Source organism: Amphiura filiformis, chromosome 13, assembly GCF_039555335.1.
Source record: "Amphiura filiformis chromosome 13, Afil_fr2py, whole genome shotgun sequence".
Taxonomy (NCBI): Eukaryota; Metazoa; Echinodermata; class Ophiuroidea; order Amphilepidida; family Amphiuridae; genus Amphiura; species Amphiura filiformis.
In genome coordinates, this window is record NC_092640.1 from 57,942,748 (window position 1) to 57,961,405 (window position 18,658).

An 18,658-nucleotide genomic window follows, 5' to 3' on the forward strand; every position below is an offset into this window, starting at 1 on the left:
TCATTAGATGTGAATGTTATAGTAGCAATTTTAAATGGTTTTATTCAAAATTCAATAACTAGTTTTCAAAGCTTGGTGTTGTTACACAGGGGCGGTCATATTAGTCTTATCAATTGACGGGAGCAGGAAATTTTGCATTTGATCATTTTCATGTCAATTTAGTATGTTTAGGGCATAATATCAAAAAAGGTGCCCAAAATATTTGTGCCAAAATTGCTTGCTGCTGCTTTCGACTTGAAATTGTTTGTGCCCCCCCCGACGTTTGCCAAGAATGTTTGCTACATGACACCACTATGAAAATGTGCTTAGATATATGTGTAACTCTCCTCTGTATAAATATATAATCAGACCTCGCATAATATAGAAATTATAATTATTTTGAGATGAGTTTGAAACAAATCACCAGCATTCCAGGCATAATATCAATGCAATAATTTATGATCTTCATCTGTGCTGTCTTTTTTAAAGACAGTTCTTAAGAAATCAGCCACTATTATGAAGCCCAGTTATGAAACCTATTATTGTATAAAAACCAGTGATATTATGGTAACAGTGATGTTAAAATGTGAAAGAGTGAAAAGCTGACTCTCCAAAAGAGTGATTCACTTATAAAACCACTCAAAAAAGAGTGGGATGTGTTTTTTAACTTTTAAAACCACTCAAAAAAGAGTGAAAACCACTCTAAAAGAGTGAAGGACAACACGTTTTTAGAGATACATTGTATACTGTTAAAATGCTGTCTAAATATTTTCAGGATCAGTGTCTAGTATTAATAGATTTGTATTTTTACCAATGTTTAATATAAAGACTATTAGGCCTATAAAAACACAGGATTTAAAAAAGTTAGTTCATGATGTTTCAATAGCTGCAACAACATTCTTATAATTGGTCGATATAGACAGGGATTGATTAGTTGAGTCATCAATTCAGTCACCCCCCATTCGTTCTTTTTTTTCCTTTCCTTTACTTTCCTTGGCCATTCCATTCATTCTAAAGATAAAGCGGTCCTGGAATCTTGCAGACTACCATTACATAACTTTGTGCATGCGTGCAATCTGTCTCGATGTTGACACCCGGGTCGCGTCGGCAGCATTTCTGGGTGCCGGGTGAGTCCCCCATATCAACACAAGGGGAGACAAAAAGAGATAGCGAACTCGGCTCCTCACTTATATACGGATTTCCGTGTGATCGAGAATAACCTATACAGAAATTAGAATCGTAAAGATAAAACGCGGACAATTATTACCATTATTATGCGTTGATGAATCCAAGTGTGTGAAAATATTGGATCCAAAACATAATGATAAAATATTTATTGGTCTCGCTATGAGTTATACTCGGCTACCTCTCGTCCAATATTTTAAAACTCATAGCTCGACCCATAAATATGGGCTCAATCCATCAGACATGTATGTTTTTCATGATCACAAACAATATCTTTTCTGTAAGTTAAAGCTGTTCTGCATGCAGCATCAGTTGAAGATATATATTTTTACCTACAAGTGTCAAACTTGGACCGATCATCGACGACAGCATTATTTGGCAGTCCGATGGGGCATTAGTAGCCGCACTGTAGGCCTAATGTAGTAGTCCATATAACGTTTGGTAAATATGTAAAAAGGAGACAGTTTTGGCATGCAATTCAAGTTGGATGCAACCTTTCGCATTTTTTAATCACTGGACTGTGTTGGAGAGCCCTTACCTATCCATACGGTTCTTGCACTGACGCCTACAATGTCCTCCAGAGCGGTAAGTTCGTTTGTGTATGAAAACGTTGCTACTATCCCTCCTTGCCTGCGAAGGATAGATCAGGAAAAAACATTTTTACGCCAGACATGCCAGAGATAATAGTTATATTATAATAATCTGACAATGATCCGAAACTCTTGGATATACCCCCGAAAGTATAACGCCTTGTTAGCGTGCTTGTGAAAGCATCCCTTAGCGCACCTCGCATGCAGACCTAAACTGCAAAAACGCTGTTTAAAGCTTTTAAACAACCAGGGTTGTTTACTTTAAGGTGCCCTACTTAAACAACATAAAAGTTGTCTAAGCATGTTTTCATGTTGTTTAAGCCCCGGGTTTAAGCGTTGCACTTAAGGGTGATCTTAACCCTGAAATTATGGAAAATTTTGGGCCTCATAACTGCTAAATTGTTAGTCTTTTAAGACTTAAAAGTATACTTACTAAGAATGGCAAAGACTTGATAAATTCAGTACCCGGTAGTCTGTCTCTATTCCAGAATATGAGAAATATCAGATCTAATAATCATGATAATTATGAAGTTTCCATAATTCCAGGGTTAAGACCAACCTTAACTCGATTTTTAAACAGCGTTTTTGCAGTGTAGATACGCACCACAGCACACCACAGTCACCTCCACATCCACCTCCCTGACACCACCCACAAACATGTAGCAGTAGGCCTAACAGCAGAATGTCGTTTAACCATAATTTATAACAATTCCGTCGTCTATACATTATAATTATCATCTTAGATCGGATATTTCTCAAATTCTGGAATAAAGATAGACTACCGGGTCCTTAATTAGTTTTATAACATCTTCATACCAGATTATGCAGATATATACCAGATTAGGCAGATGATTTCTTACCGTGCGCAAACATAACGAGCGTCGTGGAAATCAACAGGACTTGCTACTTGAAACCCAAAGAAACAACTCAGGCCTGGTAAACTGACATTGATAAATCCCGTCAACTCTGTATAAAACACACGAGTTTTGCAGACTGCCGAATCTGGATTCGTCTCATTATTAAATTTGTGCTACGCATAAATTCTCTCCGAACATGGTATGAGGGCAGCATATCAATTATTTAAAGGTGATCCAGGGTTGCTTAGTGCAGCGCCTCGCGGTCAATCCCCTGTTCGCTAAGTCAATTAGATATTGATTTTTTTTTTTAAAGACGAATCCAAACTCGGTACTGTAAACCTCTTAATTATGATGAAATGGATTATTGAATTTATTATGGACTAAATTGGGTGTTATTCTAATGTGCTGGCAACTATTATAAATGTCTCATACTGATGGGGGTTGGTTAGGTTCCCATGTTCGTGCGGGACTATATAGCGGTAAAACTGGGCTCCTGGATTGAGTATCAATATCACAAAACGCTCACTGAAGATGTGGTTTTACACAAGATAGTGTTAAAAGTGTACTTTTTACACAGCCGTGACTCACGGCTGTGTCTTGTATCGTACGAAATCTCAGTCACACAGATTTTTCTTCTGTCAACCTGACCTTTTGACCCCAATCTATTTTGTGCTCTAGCTCCTACATACTTCCATCAATTTTGACCAAATTTGGTCACAAGAATCACTGACCATAACTGCACATGAACTTTGGGAGGTCAAAGGTCAGACTAGGTTCAATAAATTAAAATTTAGCATTTTCTGTTTCAAAATGCATCTTCTTCTACAGATCACATTATTCAAACACGTTACTTGCACATAAGCATTGGCTGTAGCTACTGTCTACAGGGTGTACACAGATTTTGAAATTTTGAGGTTAAGTGGGTCTTTTGGCCTTTTTTTTTCAAAAAATTGCAATCTCTACAACAGATCTACATGTTACCCCACCTACAGGTCGTCAATGGCACGTACTGTACTATCACACACAAACGTACTGCCGAGTTATGCTATGCATGTAATTGACACGTGGTCAACAGTTTTAGAGCGATTTTCAGACAGTGCTCCAATTAAATCATTGCTTGGTGGTGTATTATCGTGCAAGCATACTCAGATTTCCGTCGCTGGCTGGACGAACATTACGTCATATGCTAAAAATACCATCTTTAGCACAAAACAAATCGCGGCGAGAAAAGTACAAACACGTCTTTAACGTGCGATCGCGCTGCCATTAATAGGCAAATCGACATATCTCAATTTCGCTGAAAGAAATTGACATAATTATGTTGATTTTGTCCAATTGGAGAACTTGTAATTGACATAAGTAAGCTAATTTACGTAAAATCGACATTGTGACATTTCCAAGAAAAGTGAAGGCCGGTTGCAGCAACCAATAAACAGTAATAAATTTGACACTAGTTTTCACATAATGAACATATGTCGATTTCTCCTAAGGTAATTGACATATGTATATTTTACGAAAATTAGCTTACTTATGTCGATTACAAGTTCTGCTATTGGATGAAATCAACATAATTATGTCGATTTCACTGAAAGAAATTGACATATGTCAATTTGTCCATTTATGGCAGCGATCGCACGTCATGTTTGTCATACACGTCCTGTTTCTGTCCCGGGGGGGGTTCTTCGAAAAAATTTGTACGGGGGTGTGCCACGCAGACTTTCGGATGCTGACTTTCTCTATACCTACTTTTTGCTGTTTTTGCTACCCATCAGCATACCAATTTTCAAGAAAAAGCACCCAAAAAGCACCCAAATTTGCCATAATTGGGCGCTTTAAGTGCAATTTTTCCAAAATGCGCCCAATTGGGCGCATTGGTCTCCGCTGATAACCCACCCATCAATATACCAAAATTGCTGAAAAGGTACCCCAAAACCGTGGCACATCCCCGTATACCTTCAACCAGGAAGAACCCCCCCCCGGGGTTTCTGTACAGTAAATATGCCGGCAAGTCATCGCGAGTGGGAATTGCACACAGCGTGTGTAAACCAGACCCATTTCCCCTCGTCAGAATGGTCAGAATCAAGTTTGATTGCATGTTTTGGGCTATATTGGTAAGTATGATTCTTTGTGTACATAAATATTCGATTCTTTCTTGGTCTGAGCCCGGGTCGTGAAGATGTGGATAATTATTATTTCACATGCATGCATGCATGATGCATGCCATGTCGTCAGTACATGTAGCTGTCATAACCCAGGAGCACCAGGTGATGTTAGAGTTTATCAGCCGTGTCGATCGCAATATCATGTACCATAAATGATACAATGTATGAATTTTATTTCCTTAGTTTTCCGAACAAATATTTGAATTGGTGGTTTGGGTTTTAATTCTGATGTTTTACAGTACATCCTTTACGTTTCTGAGATGAGATGACTTCCCGGATCCCTACAAAGAATGATAATCATGAATTAAAAATGTCATGTCGACTGATCATATATTCACTGAACATGCTGAATGTAGGTATAAAAGGTGAATTCAGATTTGCCAAAACCACATCATTTTATATAGGCCTATATCAAGTTAAAGCCCTTGAATAAAGAAAGCCAAAACTGAAAACCGTTTTGTCATAGCACATTCCGCAGCAAAGTTACATCTTGTCAAAGGTTGACTTTCATCAAAAATATTCGGCCAACTTTTTAAAATGCATCTCATGATAGCGCAGCTTTTATGTAGAACTGCTATCAAAATCCCTCTAAAATTCCATGTGGAATTATCTCATCACAAAAAGAAATTGATATACTTGGGTCAAGTAAAGTATAGACAACATGTTTATGTAGGTTTCTTTGAAAAATCTGTTCTTTTAATTTTATGTAAATTATGTAAAATTGTGTGGGACCCAGTTTGAGCCAATTTGGCTGACTAGCAAATGTGTTAACTGAGGTTTGCCTTTCATAGCTACTAAATCATGTCATGATAAATCAGCTGTATGTCAGTCACGTATGCACATATCATGTAAAATCCTAAAATTTGTTTGCGATCTTTGGTTTAATGTACTGCATGATGTACATGTAGGAAGGGGTAAAATTGTGTGGTCAGCAGCACGGCAGTGTGATGCCGGGGGATTCTCCGAGTCAGATTACCCCTCAAGTTCCCCCCCATGGCAATTTTGTGTAAATTTCATGATCGTTTGGTCCACCCGAAATTCATTTTTACCCTCAGTGTCCCCTTGCCCGAGAAGTTTAGCCAAGAATTTGCTCACTGAATTCATATTCTAGCTAGAGTTCTCGAGTAAGTGCCCCCCCCCCTGGAAAAAAAAATAATGGAGCTGCCAATGGTGATCAGACAATAATTATGTGCTGCAATTTTCCTTCCCCACAAAGCTATTGTAGATTCACAGATTTTCAGCAATTTTCCTATGGGATTTCCTAATTTTTTCAATCGATTGGTGGTGGTGGTGGGGGGGCACATGCCCCAGTGCCCTTATGATGCGAGGCCACTCATTCTGACTTGCAGTGTACACAATATCATTGTAATTCACTAGCATCTGCAAGGAAACGGTTAAAATTACTTTCTAATTCTATTTTAAAAATTTAATGATTTAATACTAAATTGTTCTTTGTTTCCTTTTTACTGTATACACAGATGATTAACCAACCATGAAACGGCCTAGGGAGGCTTCAGACCGTCGTCACATGGAAAATGGTGACCGGAGAATGTATATCCAGTTTTAAGCCTTCAGCTTGTGAAATACCTCGACTTCATCAACGTAACACCAATGATAATACCATAAATCCCAATCCACTCTCTCTCAAAAGTACTATCAAAAAACGGTACATTATTTTTGTACTATCATATCATAATGGATTGCTTCCAGCAAAAGTTCTTCCCAAAGACTACACACAACAACTGGAACTCCCTCCATGGAAGACTCTTGAGCTGCATATCATCACAATACAAATGTAGCAAAGTAGATTGGGCTCTTCTCTGACTTCAGCAACCACAGGGTGATGTTCCAGATGTAGTTAAATTGGAAAAAGAGGGTATCGTGCACTTTCGAAAATCACCCTTTAATCGATGTCTGCAGATCAGAAAAAATAGCTACCATACATGATGCTATGTTAAAATATTAAAAAATGTCCTTATGGGTGAACAGGGGTCAAATGTCCAACAACAGGGTCCAAATTTCAAAATTACTCGGATTTTGTCAAAAACTGCAAAGTATTCCGCTGGTGAGTCTGGTCCCAATTCTGACCTTTTGAACTCAGGAACGGTATGTCACAGATAGGTCAAACTATACTTTTCTAAATCGTTATGACCAGAGGAATGATGTGGCATGTTTTTGAAATCTGAGGAAGTTGGACATTTGACCCTGTTGTATGAATTTTGATCCCTAGGGACATTTTTTTTTAATTTTTAACATAGCTTACGCCTTTACTGTATCATTTTCTACACATTTTTACGCCGATTAGAAGTTGATTTCCGAGTGCACCATACCCCCCTCATGAAAACATTTTGGAGTTGCTTCCACCACCTACGCAAAAAGCTACAGCATGAACTTTTAATTTCACACAAATCAATCAGGTCTGCATACATGAATGGGAAATGAACCAATCGTATATCATTGTGTAAAATTACATACCAGTAATTCTCCCTTTCATGTCTAATTGCCATGGCTCCTCTTGCATATTGCATATTGTGGAACCGTGCAATGGACAAATAGATGCAGTAGTTGTGGTAGGTCCCTCTACATGTACGTGTAATTTTCTATGAATTCTGTGAAAAAGGTGGAACATTGTGGTTTAAAAATATTATTTTGTTGCCCGCCACGACCGGTACCGACCCAAATTTTTAAACATTCCAGTGCAAAAGAATACTGAATAGGGATGTACCATTTGACTTCCATGGGGGGCTGGAACTTAAGTTCGGGTCAGTTAGATTTTTTTTTTTCAGGACGAAACTGTTATCTTTTAAATATGGTACCGTCCCGTTTTGCTCATTTTGGTGAGGGCGCCCAAGTACCCTAGGCCCCTTCCTAATAATCTAAGGTAACATTAATAATTTTAGGGTAACATTCAAAAATTTAGGATAAAATTCATAATTTTAAGATAAAATTCATAATTTTAGGTATAAGTGAAAATGTAAGGTAGAATTCATGTAAAATGTATGATTTCAAAATCTTGAGGGATGCACCCACCCCTTCAGCAGTTCACGTTCTGCCTCAGGCCAAAACATTTGGGCCCCCCAGTATTAAATATGTGTTGCATAAAAATACACTCATGTACATTGAACATTAAAAAATAATATAACTGCAATTAAATATTAAGTGTGGAATCAATGTGTCTTTCAGTGTGTTGCAGTTAGTAGTGTAGCCTGAACTTTTTCAAAGAGGGGGGAGGCAACTTTTATGGGGAGGTAATGATCAGAAATCAGAAACAGAAAGAGCCTAAAATTAGTAGGCAGCTTTACCCCTTGCACCCTGGCTATGCAACTGGTGTGTTGTATAGTATTGAGTAACTAATATTTGTTGTCCAACAAGGTTAAGGGGGTACTACACCCCTGACCAATTTTGTACCTATTTTTGCATTTTTCTCAAACATTATAGCACATTGGTGACAAGTGAGATATGTATATTATAGGGGCAAGGATTACAACTACTGCACTGAAAATTCAGCAGCTCAAGGCAAGTAGTTATTGATTTATTGATCAAAATACTGGTTTTCCCTCCTTTTTTTACTGTAACTCCACAACTGTTGTCTGTGTTGAAATAAAATTATTTCCAGTGCAGTAGGTGTAGTCCTTGCCCCTATAATATACATAGCTCACTTGTCATCAATGTGCTATAATTTTTAAGAAAAATGCAAAAATAGGCACAGAATTGGGCAGGTACCCCCTTAAGGGCTGGTGCAATAATTATATATGACCTCGCGGGGTGAATAATTAAACAGATTGGAGGGTAAATATGCATGCACCGCTCATGAAATATTTATAGAGGGGTCTGGATTCACTTTTTGAAAATTATCCTTCCCACCCTTACAAATAATTATTGCACAGCCCAGTAACTGATATTAAAATGCGGCTGTCAACTGCAATCCCTGCCCCCCATACTTCACCCAGGCTGTCAATTGCAATCCCTGCCCCCACACTGCTGGTATAAATCGAAATAAAATTTTGTTATTAGCTAAGAAAAAAAGGAAAGTAACGGTATATTCACACATGAATTGAGATTACTAAGTACCCAGTTTATATGTGGTATTTTTATTTGGGGTCCAAAGGTCATTAAGGGGTCACTTCCGGTATAAAACAAAATACCTTCAAAATGCTACTTCTCCCACAAATTACATAGGACGGTGACGCAACTTGCACATGCATTGCTATTACCCAGTGTCTATGAATCATACACAAATTTGAGGCCAAAGGTCATTAAGGGGTCACTTCCGGTATAAAACCAAATTCCTTCAAAAATTTTAATTAGCTAAGAAAAACCACAGGAGAGTGACGGTATGTGCACACATGAATTATGTTTACCTAATGTATATGTGGTATTTTTTTGTTTGAGGTCAAAGGTCATTAAGGGGTCACTTCCGGTATAAAACCAAATTCCTTCAAAAAAAATTATTAGCTAAAAAAACAAAGGAGAGTGACGGTATGTGCACACATGAATTATATTTACCTAATGTATATGTGATATATTTTTATTTGGGGTCAAAGGTCATTAAGGGATCACTTCCGGTCCAAGACAAAAAACATTCAAAATGTCCTTCTGTCACAAATAACATGGCAGAGTGATACTATGTGCACACATGCATTGACATAATGCAATGCCTGTGGGGTTTTCGTAGATTTTGGGGTCAAAGGTCATTAAAAGGTCACAACACGGCTGTGTTCGTGGTCTTAGACCACAGCTAAGTCTAGTTAACACTATCTTGTGTTAATAATAACATAAACATCTTCATATTTTACTCACGTTTTAGTGTTAATAAATTCACAGTACAAACCTTAGCCATTAAAATGTTCAATTTTGCCTGGCATGCCCGATGAATGATAATCTTCACAATCGTGTCTCTTTTACAATTAATTGATCAAAATAAAAAAAAATTATTAAATAATTACCTTCATTTCTCCATGTCAACAATGGGGATATACCATCACAAAGATGTTGAATAGGTTGACAATCTGTCTCGGAAAAATGAACATAATAAAAGATTGCAATGGAACCAGTCGTTGCCCTTAATAATTGCACCAACAAAAATTCCTTTTTATTAGCAAGTCTTTACATTTTACATTAAATGATTGATATCCTACCCTCTTGCTCTCTACTTCTGATCTGTACTCTAATTCAAGATAATGTATGCGTAACATTAATTTAACAAAGAGGAGAATCGTTATTCGGCATCCTGCCAAATTCATACCGATATACTTACACAAAGGCATCTCACAGATGAAGAACGTTTCGTCTGTACATCTCTTGGGCCTCCACAAACCACTACTACTTCCAGGATCCATGGCTGAAAATTGATGAAATCAAAAAACATTCAAATCCTTGCTCCTCGCATCAACATGATGATGTTTGTTTTATTGAAGAGCAAGCAAGAACCATGAAGCAGGCCCGTACGCAGGATTTTTTTTGGGGGGGGGTGGTGATTTTGAAAAAGTGGACTTTTTTCCCAAGGGGGGGGGGCGATTTTGTGAAAAGTGGACTTTTTTTGACGAAAAAAACGTAAAAACCTGATTTTTTTGCTCGCTACGCTCGCAAATTCTAAAATTGTAGGACTTTTTGTAGACTTTGTCAAATTTGGGGGGTGCGACCCCCCTGCGTACGGGCCTGACATGAAGACATTTAAATGCAACCTGAGGTTGGCCTCCTTCCACACCTGGCTGTGAATTTCAGTACCGGCTGCCCTATTCATTTATGTTCAGGTAAAGTGATCTAACAATATATCGAAAACATAGATGACGCTGCGTCTTCGGGGTGAACCTAGTACCTGGAATTGGAGTAGCTTGGAATATAGTTGCTGCGTTGTTTTTCTGATTCGCTGACATTCAGGGCCGTCGCTAGAGGGGGGGGTATGGGGGTGTGACACCCCTCCCCCAATACACAATTTTGTCGGCAAAATTTGACTGCTGTCGGCAAAACCATGTGACTGTCGGCAAATGTAGTCAAAGGTATGTGTGATTGTCGGCAAATTGTGAGAGCCATATAACAGATTAATGTGTTACGAAATTGTGTTGTTGTAACGTATAGACATACTGTTAATGGTATAGTAGTTACTATAGTTTTTAAAAAAAATTTGAAAAAATTTCTGAGCGCCGTCCTGGCTAAAAAAAAATTGGGTCAACAAATTACAAAAAAAATCCGTCGGCAAACCATACTGTGCACCCCTCCGAATCATATTGGTCTAGCGACGCCCCTGCTGACATTAACAATTTATTGGTTTGTATAAGTACCCCGGTACGTATAATTTCTGAAGTTTGAGTCAGATATCAGTCTCAGAAATACAGAAATATTGAACATGTTGATACGCTTGGGGAATATATTTTAGCATGAAAAACGATGGCTTCTTCGACGGGAGCTGATTCAAATTCTTTGTCGATATGTCAAACCTAAAGGAAAATCTTTTTTTTTTCTGCTTACGCTAGAAACCTTATGGTTTAGTGCTTTCTCAAAGCTTTGATGTTGTTGTCCATCTGTTTGGATCGGGAATCCCGACCGAGTCCTCCTGTCTCCACCGAAGTCAACGAAGATGTGACTAAGAATAACATCCCGGTCGGGATTCCAGCTCCAAGCAGGTAGATCAATAACAACATCAACGCTTCATTTGAGCTGGCCACAAGGTTTCTGGCAAAACTGTCAGCAGAAAAACGCATTTTTTTTTCTTTTTTCTTGACAAAGAACTGTAATTAGCTGATATCAGTTTCGCCGTCGAGCAATTATTAAAGCAGGAAACAGGAAAAGTAATCCCGGCGGGGAATTGAACCAATTAGGACATCAGGTTATGAGACCTGCGCCTTAAGGGCTGGGGTATGAACGTTTGGACAGTATTTATTGTGGGACATTAGAACACATCAGACATATCGAATTGCATTCTGAATACGAAGAATGTCCTTCTGATATCAAATAATTTTGATTTTGTGAAATTCGCAATGTAATACACATTTTATGGCAAATGATTAAAAATTGATATTTAACAGTACTCGAAGTAAACTTTATAAATCTGATGATTTATACTTAAAGCGTATGTAGGTGGGATGAAAAGCCGACGATCAATTGAAAATTGTGACCTTTCGTATTGAAGATATGGATTTTTTTCCCAAAACACCAAAAAAAATCCATATTTTCAATATGAAAGGTCACAATTTTCAATTGATCGTCGGCTTTTCCTCCCAGCTACATACACTTTAAGAATATGTCATTAGATTTATAAAATTTACTTGGAGGATTGTTATATAACAAAAATGTGAAAAATATCAAATTCTAATAATTTGTCATAAAATTTGTATTATATCGTGAATTTCAAAAAATGTAAATTATTTGATATCAGAAAGACATTCTTCGTATTCAGAATGCAATTCGATATGTCTGATGTGCTCTCATGTCCCACAAAAAATACTGTCGAAACGCTCATTCCAGATCCCTTAACCACTTGGACACATAAGTTTCATGATTATGCAGACTGGAAATTCAACCTGGGGTCTCCATCATAGTAGAGCTGTCCTCACTGTAGAGGAACATAAAAAACGGTGATAATATCTTATCAGTTTCGCCGTCGAGCAATGCCAATTATTAAAGGAGAAAATAGGAAAAGTGATCCATACCAAGGCGCAGATCTCGTAAAACTTAGGTCCTGGGTTCAATTCCCGGGCGGGATCACTTTTCTTGTTTCATAGTGTCATAGCCAGTTTAAAAACCGAATTGGTCCAAGTATTATAGTTATAAAATAATACTTTGGACCTAATGTTGGGAATTATGAAAAACAATTAATTGTTGGTTAAATCATTGCATTGGAAACAACACAATGTGATTTTCCTTAACAGTTTGGCTGTTGTTCAAAGTTAACTCAATATCGGGTCAGACATTCCTATGTAATGTTTTGAAAGTGTACGTCAGCATACCTACCTATACATATTTCCCATGGAGATAAAGGCGTAAAATTAGACTTAACATCAAAGTAGTTTTCGTAAGTTATCACGGTGCCATCGACGTTCTCAAATTGGGCGGGTCCATCAGGGTGGTTTAGGTTTTCGAACACTCCAATCCACCGTTGGGCGTTATCACTATACGAAGCTAGAAAATCCTGTGAGATTGAAAAATCAACAGTTTGAGCTAGGTTTAAAAAACACCAAACATGATAAAAACAATTTGATTGTTTGTAAAAATGTTTCCACAACAATCGGAAAAGGAGACTGTCAGCTAATTACGAGGGTCATTCAAACAGATCTACCTCCATCATCACATCTCTGTTATCGCAAGTCTCAGGATATTGACATTACCCACTATTATCACTATGAAATTTTTACACTCAAAATCACACTGATATCTGTAATGGACACTGAAAATTTAACACAATGAACAGCACCTCTGAAAATAACACTGAAATAGTTCTTTTGTTATTCTGTATGCAAATAACCATTGTCCAACCACACTGAAAAATGGACTGAAACTCCTCTGAAAATCATTGGCCAGTGAAATGGATTTAATCCCACTGAAATGGATTTAATCACACTGAAATGAGCTAGCTTGTTTTATTGTTATGGAAATTAGTGCCCTGGATCATTGCTCATTATAGCAGACAATAACCACTTGATATACCACTGAAAAATACACTGAAATACCACTGAAAACAGTTTCAGTCTAACAATTTCTTTTGTTCTGATGATTTTCAGTGTTACCCTGTCATTTTCAGTGCGATTTTCAGTGTAAAAAATTCATAGTGTATACTCTTACATCTCGGTTACAAAGTATAAGTAATGAAAATGTGATTTTTGGTTGTTTAGATATGTTAGTTAAAGCGAATACAGATTTAAAAACTGAAGCCAAAAGTTTAGTAAGCATGATATAGTACCTTTGGATAATCTTCAAACTTTTGTAAGATGCAGTTGTCCAAATGCTTACTCAAAATAAATATTTTGTTCCTATTTTGAGCTACCTGACATGCCTTGGGACTTTAAAACAAAACAAAATAAACCATGTTTTATATGAGAAGAAAACATCGAAGGGTTCAACAGACAAACAAAAATTAGTGACAATTGCCAGATTTCAACTAGACCACGTTTGAGGGTAAATTACGTCCTTATTTTAAGCAATAGGTGCATCTTAACGTGGAAATAAGATGAACAATTTGCATACGACTTATTTGATTTTAACCTATGACCCAATTAATACGAATTGGACCAACAAGTGATCACCCGATCGAAATCAACAACCTTTGGAAAAAGTTCAATATGAAGGCTATTATGAACATGTATCGGTTTTGATGTGCAAAAGACACGATATTGATTAAAATAATTATTTGAACAAAAATAAAGCAATTTAATCATATTTTCAGAAATAAATCTACAATGATTTCCACATAGATGTGGGCTACCTGTTTAATCAAAATTAGCCTTTCTTTTCAGACCGTTTCCGACGTACAGCTCAACTGATCATACTTTTCCTACATTCGACCTTTCATGATTTTTGAGTTGACACAGTCATGAAAATAACTATAGATACTTGACAGACCATTAGCAGCCCAGTTCTGAACCTTTACATTGATCATTCATAACAATAGGTATCTGATGGATCAGTGAAGATAAGAAGGGATTATAATATATCCGTAACCTTGATATTATAGTATATCTCGAGGAAAAAGTGCAATGGACATGTTTTCATTTTATGTTTCAAATATCCCGCGCATGAAAATTGAGTATTTAACCCAAAATGGAAAATGGAACAATTTATTGGAAATCTGTTTAACAGATTTTTTGACATCTTTTTCTGCACTGTATTATACCTAAATTACGAGTTTTTTTATAAATATTCAAAGAAAATATAGGTCATCCAAAAAATTGTGATTTTTACACATTTTGGGGCAAAAAAGGAAAAATAAGCAAACATATCAAAATCTGTTTAACAGCTTCATTCATCAAGTCATAACAAACGGCCTACATGCTTAATTTCTAATAAAATATTGAAATTGTGAAAATATAGGTATTTATTGATTTTCATGTTTTTTCTTGCAAATATGCTAATAATATGCAAATTATGAAATTGCAAAATAAAGTTTCTACATAGCATACATCTTTCAAGTGTGATGTTCAAAATGACAGACATCAAAAAGAGATTCGATGAAATGTAAAGGTGTAGTAACAATTTTGGCATGGACTGTCTGGTCAGGAAAAGTACGGTAAGTTGAGCTGTACCAAATCTGTATTCGCTTTAACCAACACATGTTAACAACCAAAAATCAAGATTTTCATCAAATATTTACTATTTTATAACCAGAATGCAAGAGTATAACTATACTATGGATAATTTTAAATTCCTATCACGTAAGGTAACAGAGATGTGACGACGGAGGTAGAACTTTTGAATGACCCTCGTACTATAGAAAGCGTTATTGGTTCAGTAGCACTAATTCCCTATAAATATAACACAGTCTTCAATAAATTCAGGCACGATATTTTCATACATGGAACTCTCACAGTGTGAAGACATTGCACTGATATTTTTTGCGACAAAAAGTAGTAGTCGTGGTATGTTTAGTTCACCTGTCTTGGAACGTTCTTCTGACTTCACAGTGATGAATCCATCAGACAACCTTTACTGACCGAACAACGGAAATGGTGCGATTGTCATTTTTTTTACTAACCATGTACAAAAGAAATAAAATTCTATAAGTTTACCTGCGTTGATTGACCATCTATTGTAGCAAGATGTCCTCCTAAAAGTGCGCACACACTATTTGCTCCAAACCAGCTCCTAGCGTCATCAAAAAGTCCATAACACCTATCTCCGTGTCTAGCACCCATGAAACATTCTGGTACTGGTGAGGGTGTCGTTGGAACACCAGTCGTAGAAGGACCAGCCGCAGTTGTAGCATGCGCAGTGGTTGCAGAAGGACCAGCAGCGGTTATTACAGGAGGAGCATAACCATTGGTTGTAGATTGAGTAACCGCAGTTGTGGGAGGAGTAGTGGCTGTTGAAAAAGGATCAGACACGGTTGTAGCAGGATCAGTGGTTGCAGACGGATCTGTCTCGGTTGTGGGAGAAGCAGTGGTTGAGGAAAGCCCAAACGAGGTTGTGGAAAGAGCAGGAGTAGTTACTGGCAAATCAGTTGTGGTTCTTGATGTTGTTGCTGAACTTGCTGATACATAGAAAAAATATGTGTGAACAAATTGGATCCATTGTGTTATTTGATCCCTAACGCATTGATCTTATTCTTAACATAGATTTACATTGATCTATTTTGTCTTATCATTAAACGCCATAGTGGTTTTTGGCGACTGGAAAGGAAAGAAGGAAGGAATAAAAAGAGAGAAAACAAACACAAAAGTTGTTTGTTTGGTACGATTCGAACCCGAGAACACTCGCGTACCAAGAATTAGGTCGGCGACCGGTATACGTATGTTTCGCTGGCCTGGCCAACGAAACCGTGCGGCCCGGCCAACTAGACCACGCCCACTGGCTAAGAATTACAACTTTGGGAGCAAATGTATGGCTGATCCCCCTAAGACGTGTCCGAAGTATATATTTATGATCAATTTTATTCAGATAATGAACCTACATGACAATTCATCGTTAAGCCGACAACGGTCGCCACGGAAACCATCTTGACATACGCAGAAGTATTCAACAGGCTTGCCACATGTTTCCAGACATGTTCCTCCATTTTCACATGGGTATGAAGTACATCCTCCCGTGCTGTCTTTACCCTGTATAATTTGGAAAACGTAAAATATTAATGAACGCTAAAATGATGTTGTGGAGTATGTTTCGCGTGTACATGTGTGTAAGAAAGACGAGAGGGGCTCGAATAGACTGAAGAAGTGTGCCCGTACAAGAAGTGGCGTGCATGAAGAAGCAATTCAAAGACTGAGAACACGATGCTATATATTTTTCATACTGAGAGATAGAGTAAAACTGAATGTATACAGCTCAACTTACCGTACTTTTCCTGACCAGACAGTCCATGCCAAAATTGTTACTACACCTTTACATTTCATCGAATCTCTTTTTGATGTCTGTCATTTTGAACATCACACTTGAAAGATGTATGCTATGTAGAAACTTTATTTTGCAATTTCATAATTTGCATATTATTAGCATATTTGCAAGAAAAACATGAAAATCAATAAATACCTATATTTTTCACAATTTCAATATTTTTATTAGAAATTAAGCATGTAGGCCGTTTGTTATGACTTGATGAATGAAGCTGTTAAACAGATTTTGATATGTTTGCTTATTTTTCCTTTTTTGCCCCAAAATGTGTAAAAAATCACAATTTTTGGATGACCTATATTTTCTTTGAATATTAATTTTAAAAAATCGTAATTTAGGTATAATACAGTGCAGAAAAAGATGTCAAAAAATCTGTTAAACAGATTTCCAATAAATTGTTCCATTTTCCATTTTGGGTTAAATACTCAATTTTCATGCGCGGGATATTTGAAACATAAAATGAAAACATGTCCATTGCACTTTTTCCTCGAGATATACTATAATATCAAGGTTACGGATATATTATAATCCCTTCTTATCTTCACTGATCCATCAGATACCTATTGTTATGAATGATCAATGTAAAGGTTCAGAACTGGGCTACTAATGGTCTGTCAAGTATCTATAGTTATTTTCATGACTGTGTCAACTCAAAAATCATAAAAGGTCGAATGTAGGAAAAGTATGATCAGTTGAGCTGTACTGAAGTGATTTGTCCTGGGACGCTATAGCACTCGATACGTAAACGAGATGAACGCATCCTTCAGAATTGTAAGGGCAGAAGTCTGGCATACAATCATGAAATCATTGGTATCTGACGGGGTTGGTTTTGGGGGGACATCCCTCTATCTCTATGGACCGCTATCTCTAAGGTTCGCTATCTCTAAGGTTCGCTATCACTAATGTGTTGTGTAAAGTCTATGGAGATCAGAATCCCGCTATCTCTAAGGTTCGATATCGCTAATTTAGAATAAGGTTCGCTAGTTCTAAGGTTCCATATCACTAATTGTATTACGATTAGAGGTTATAGGGCGAAAGGTCTGCGGTAAAACCGACCAAAAAAGTAAAATAATCTTACGTATAGCCTATTATACTTACCTTCAATACAAACGCGTCTCTATCAAAATATTGTATGCCTGTCACGTTTTTTAAAGCTACTTGTAAACTTGTATTGGAATACAATAGGCATTGTTTCGGCGCGTAGTCATACCCAAACGATGAACACATTGACATTGACTGACATATCTCGGCACAACCAAATAGTCCATAAACTTGATAACGTCTAATAACGTATTCCGAAGGCAGCGCTTTATTGTTCATGTGTGAGATAGCCCCGGGGTTGAAGAGCCATCGTTTAGCTGTAGAACAACAGAAGGTTTGTAGTGATACACCAGGAGATGTCGATAGTAGCGAAACAATAATTAAAATAGCTATATTCAAAATCATTCTTCTGCTCTTCACCATTGTGAGCCTTGTTGAAGTTCATAAATTCGTTAGGTAATACAGTTTATCTAAATGTAAATAATATTCGAATTTAAATATGTGATATTGTGTTATGTGCATAGTACATAAGGACCAAGCAATAAATTAAGCTGATGCAGATCATAATCATATAGTGTACGTTTTCCTACCTTGGCAACGCCTATTATGAGAAACCTCGCGAATTATAATGCAAGCTTAAAACATGTAAAATCATTACTAATTTCACGATAGCAATTAGTTACAATTTACAATATTTTCGTGATCTAGTTACCGTGTTTTTATCATTGAAATGGCACTAATTACCCCGGTATTTATAGCAACACCAATTTAATTAATTGGTACATGGTGTGAACAAAAAATGAAACAA

General features: G+C 37.0%; 1 protein-coding gene across 1 annotated transcript; it reads right to left on the bottom strand.

Annotated features, from left to right (window-relative positions):
• Positions 1-954: 954 nt before the first annotated feature.
• LOC140167786 (lymphocyte antigen 75-like) lies at positions 955-18,052 on the bottom strand. The gene is made up of 9 exons (XM_072191078.1): positions 18,020-18,052; positions 16,373-16,520; positions 15,492-15,952; positions 12,724-12,901; positions 10,031-10,114; positions 9,720-9,782; positions 2,615-2,720; positions 1,703-1,794; positions 955-1,199 (listed from the first exon to the last, which is right to left on the bottom strand). The coding sequence occupies exons 1-9, from the start codon at positions 18,050-18,052 to the stop codon at positions 991-993; spliced, it is 1,374 nt and encodes a 457-aa protein (XP_072047179.1). The 3' UTR covers positions 955-990.
• Between the last annotated feature and the right edge of the window lie 606 nt (positions 18,053-18,658).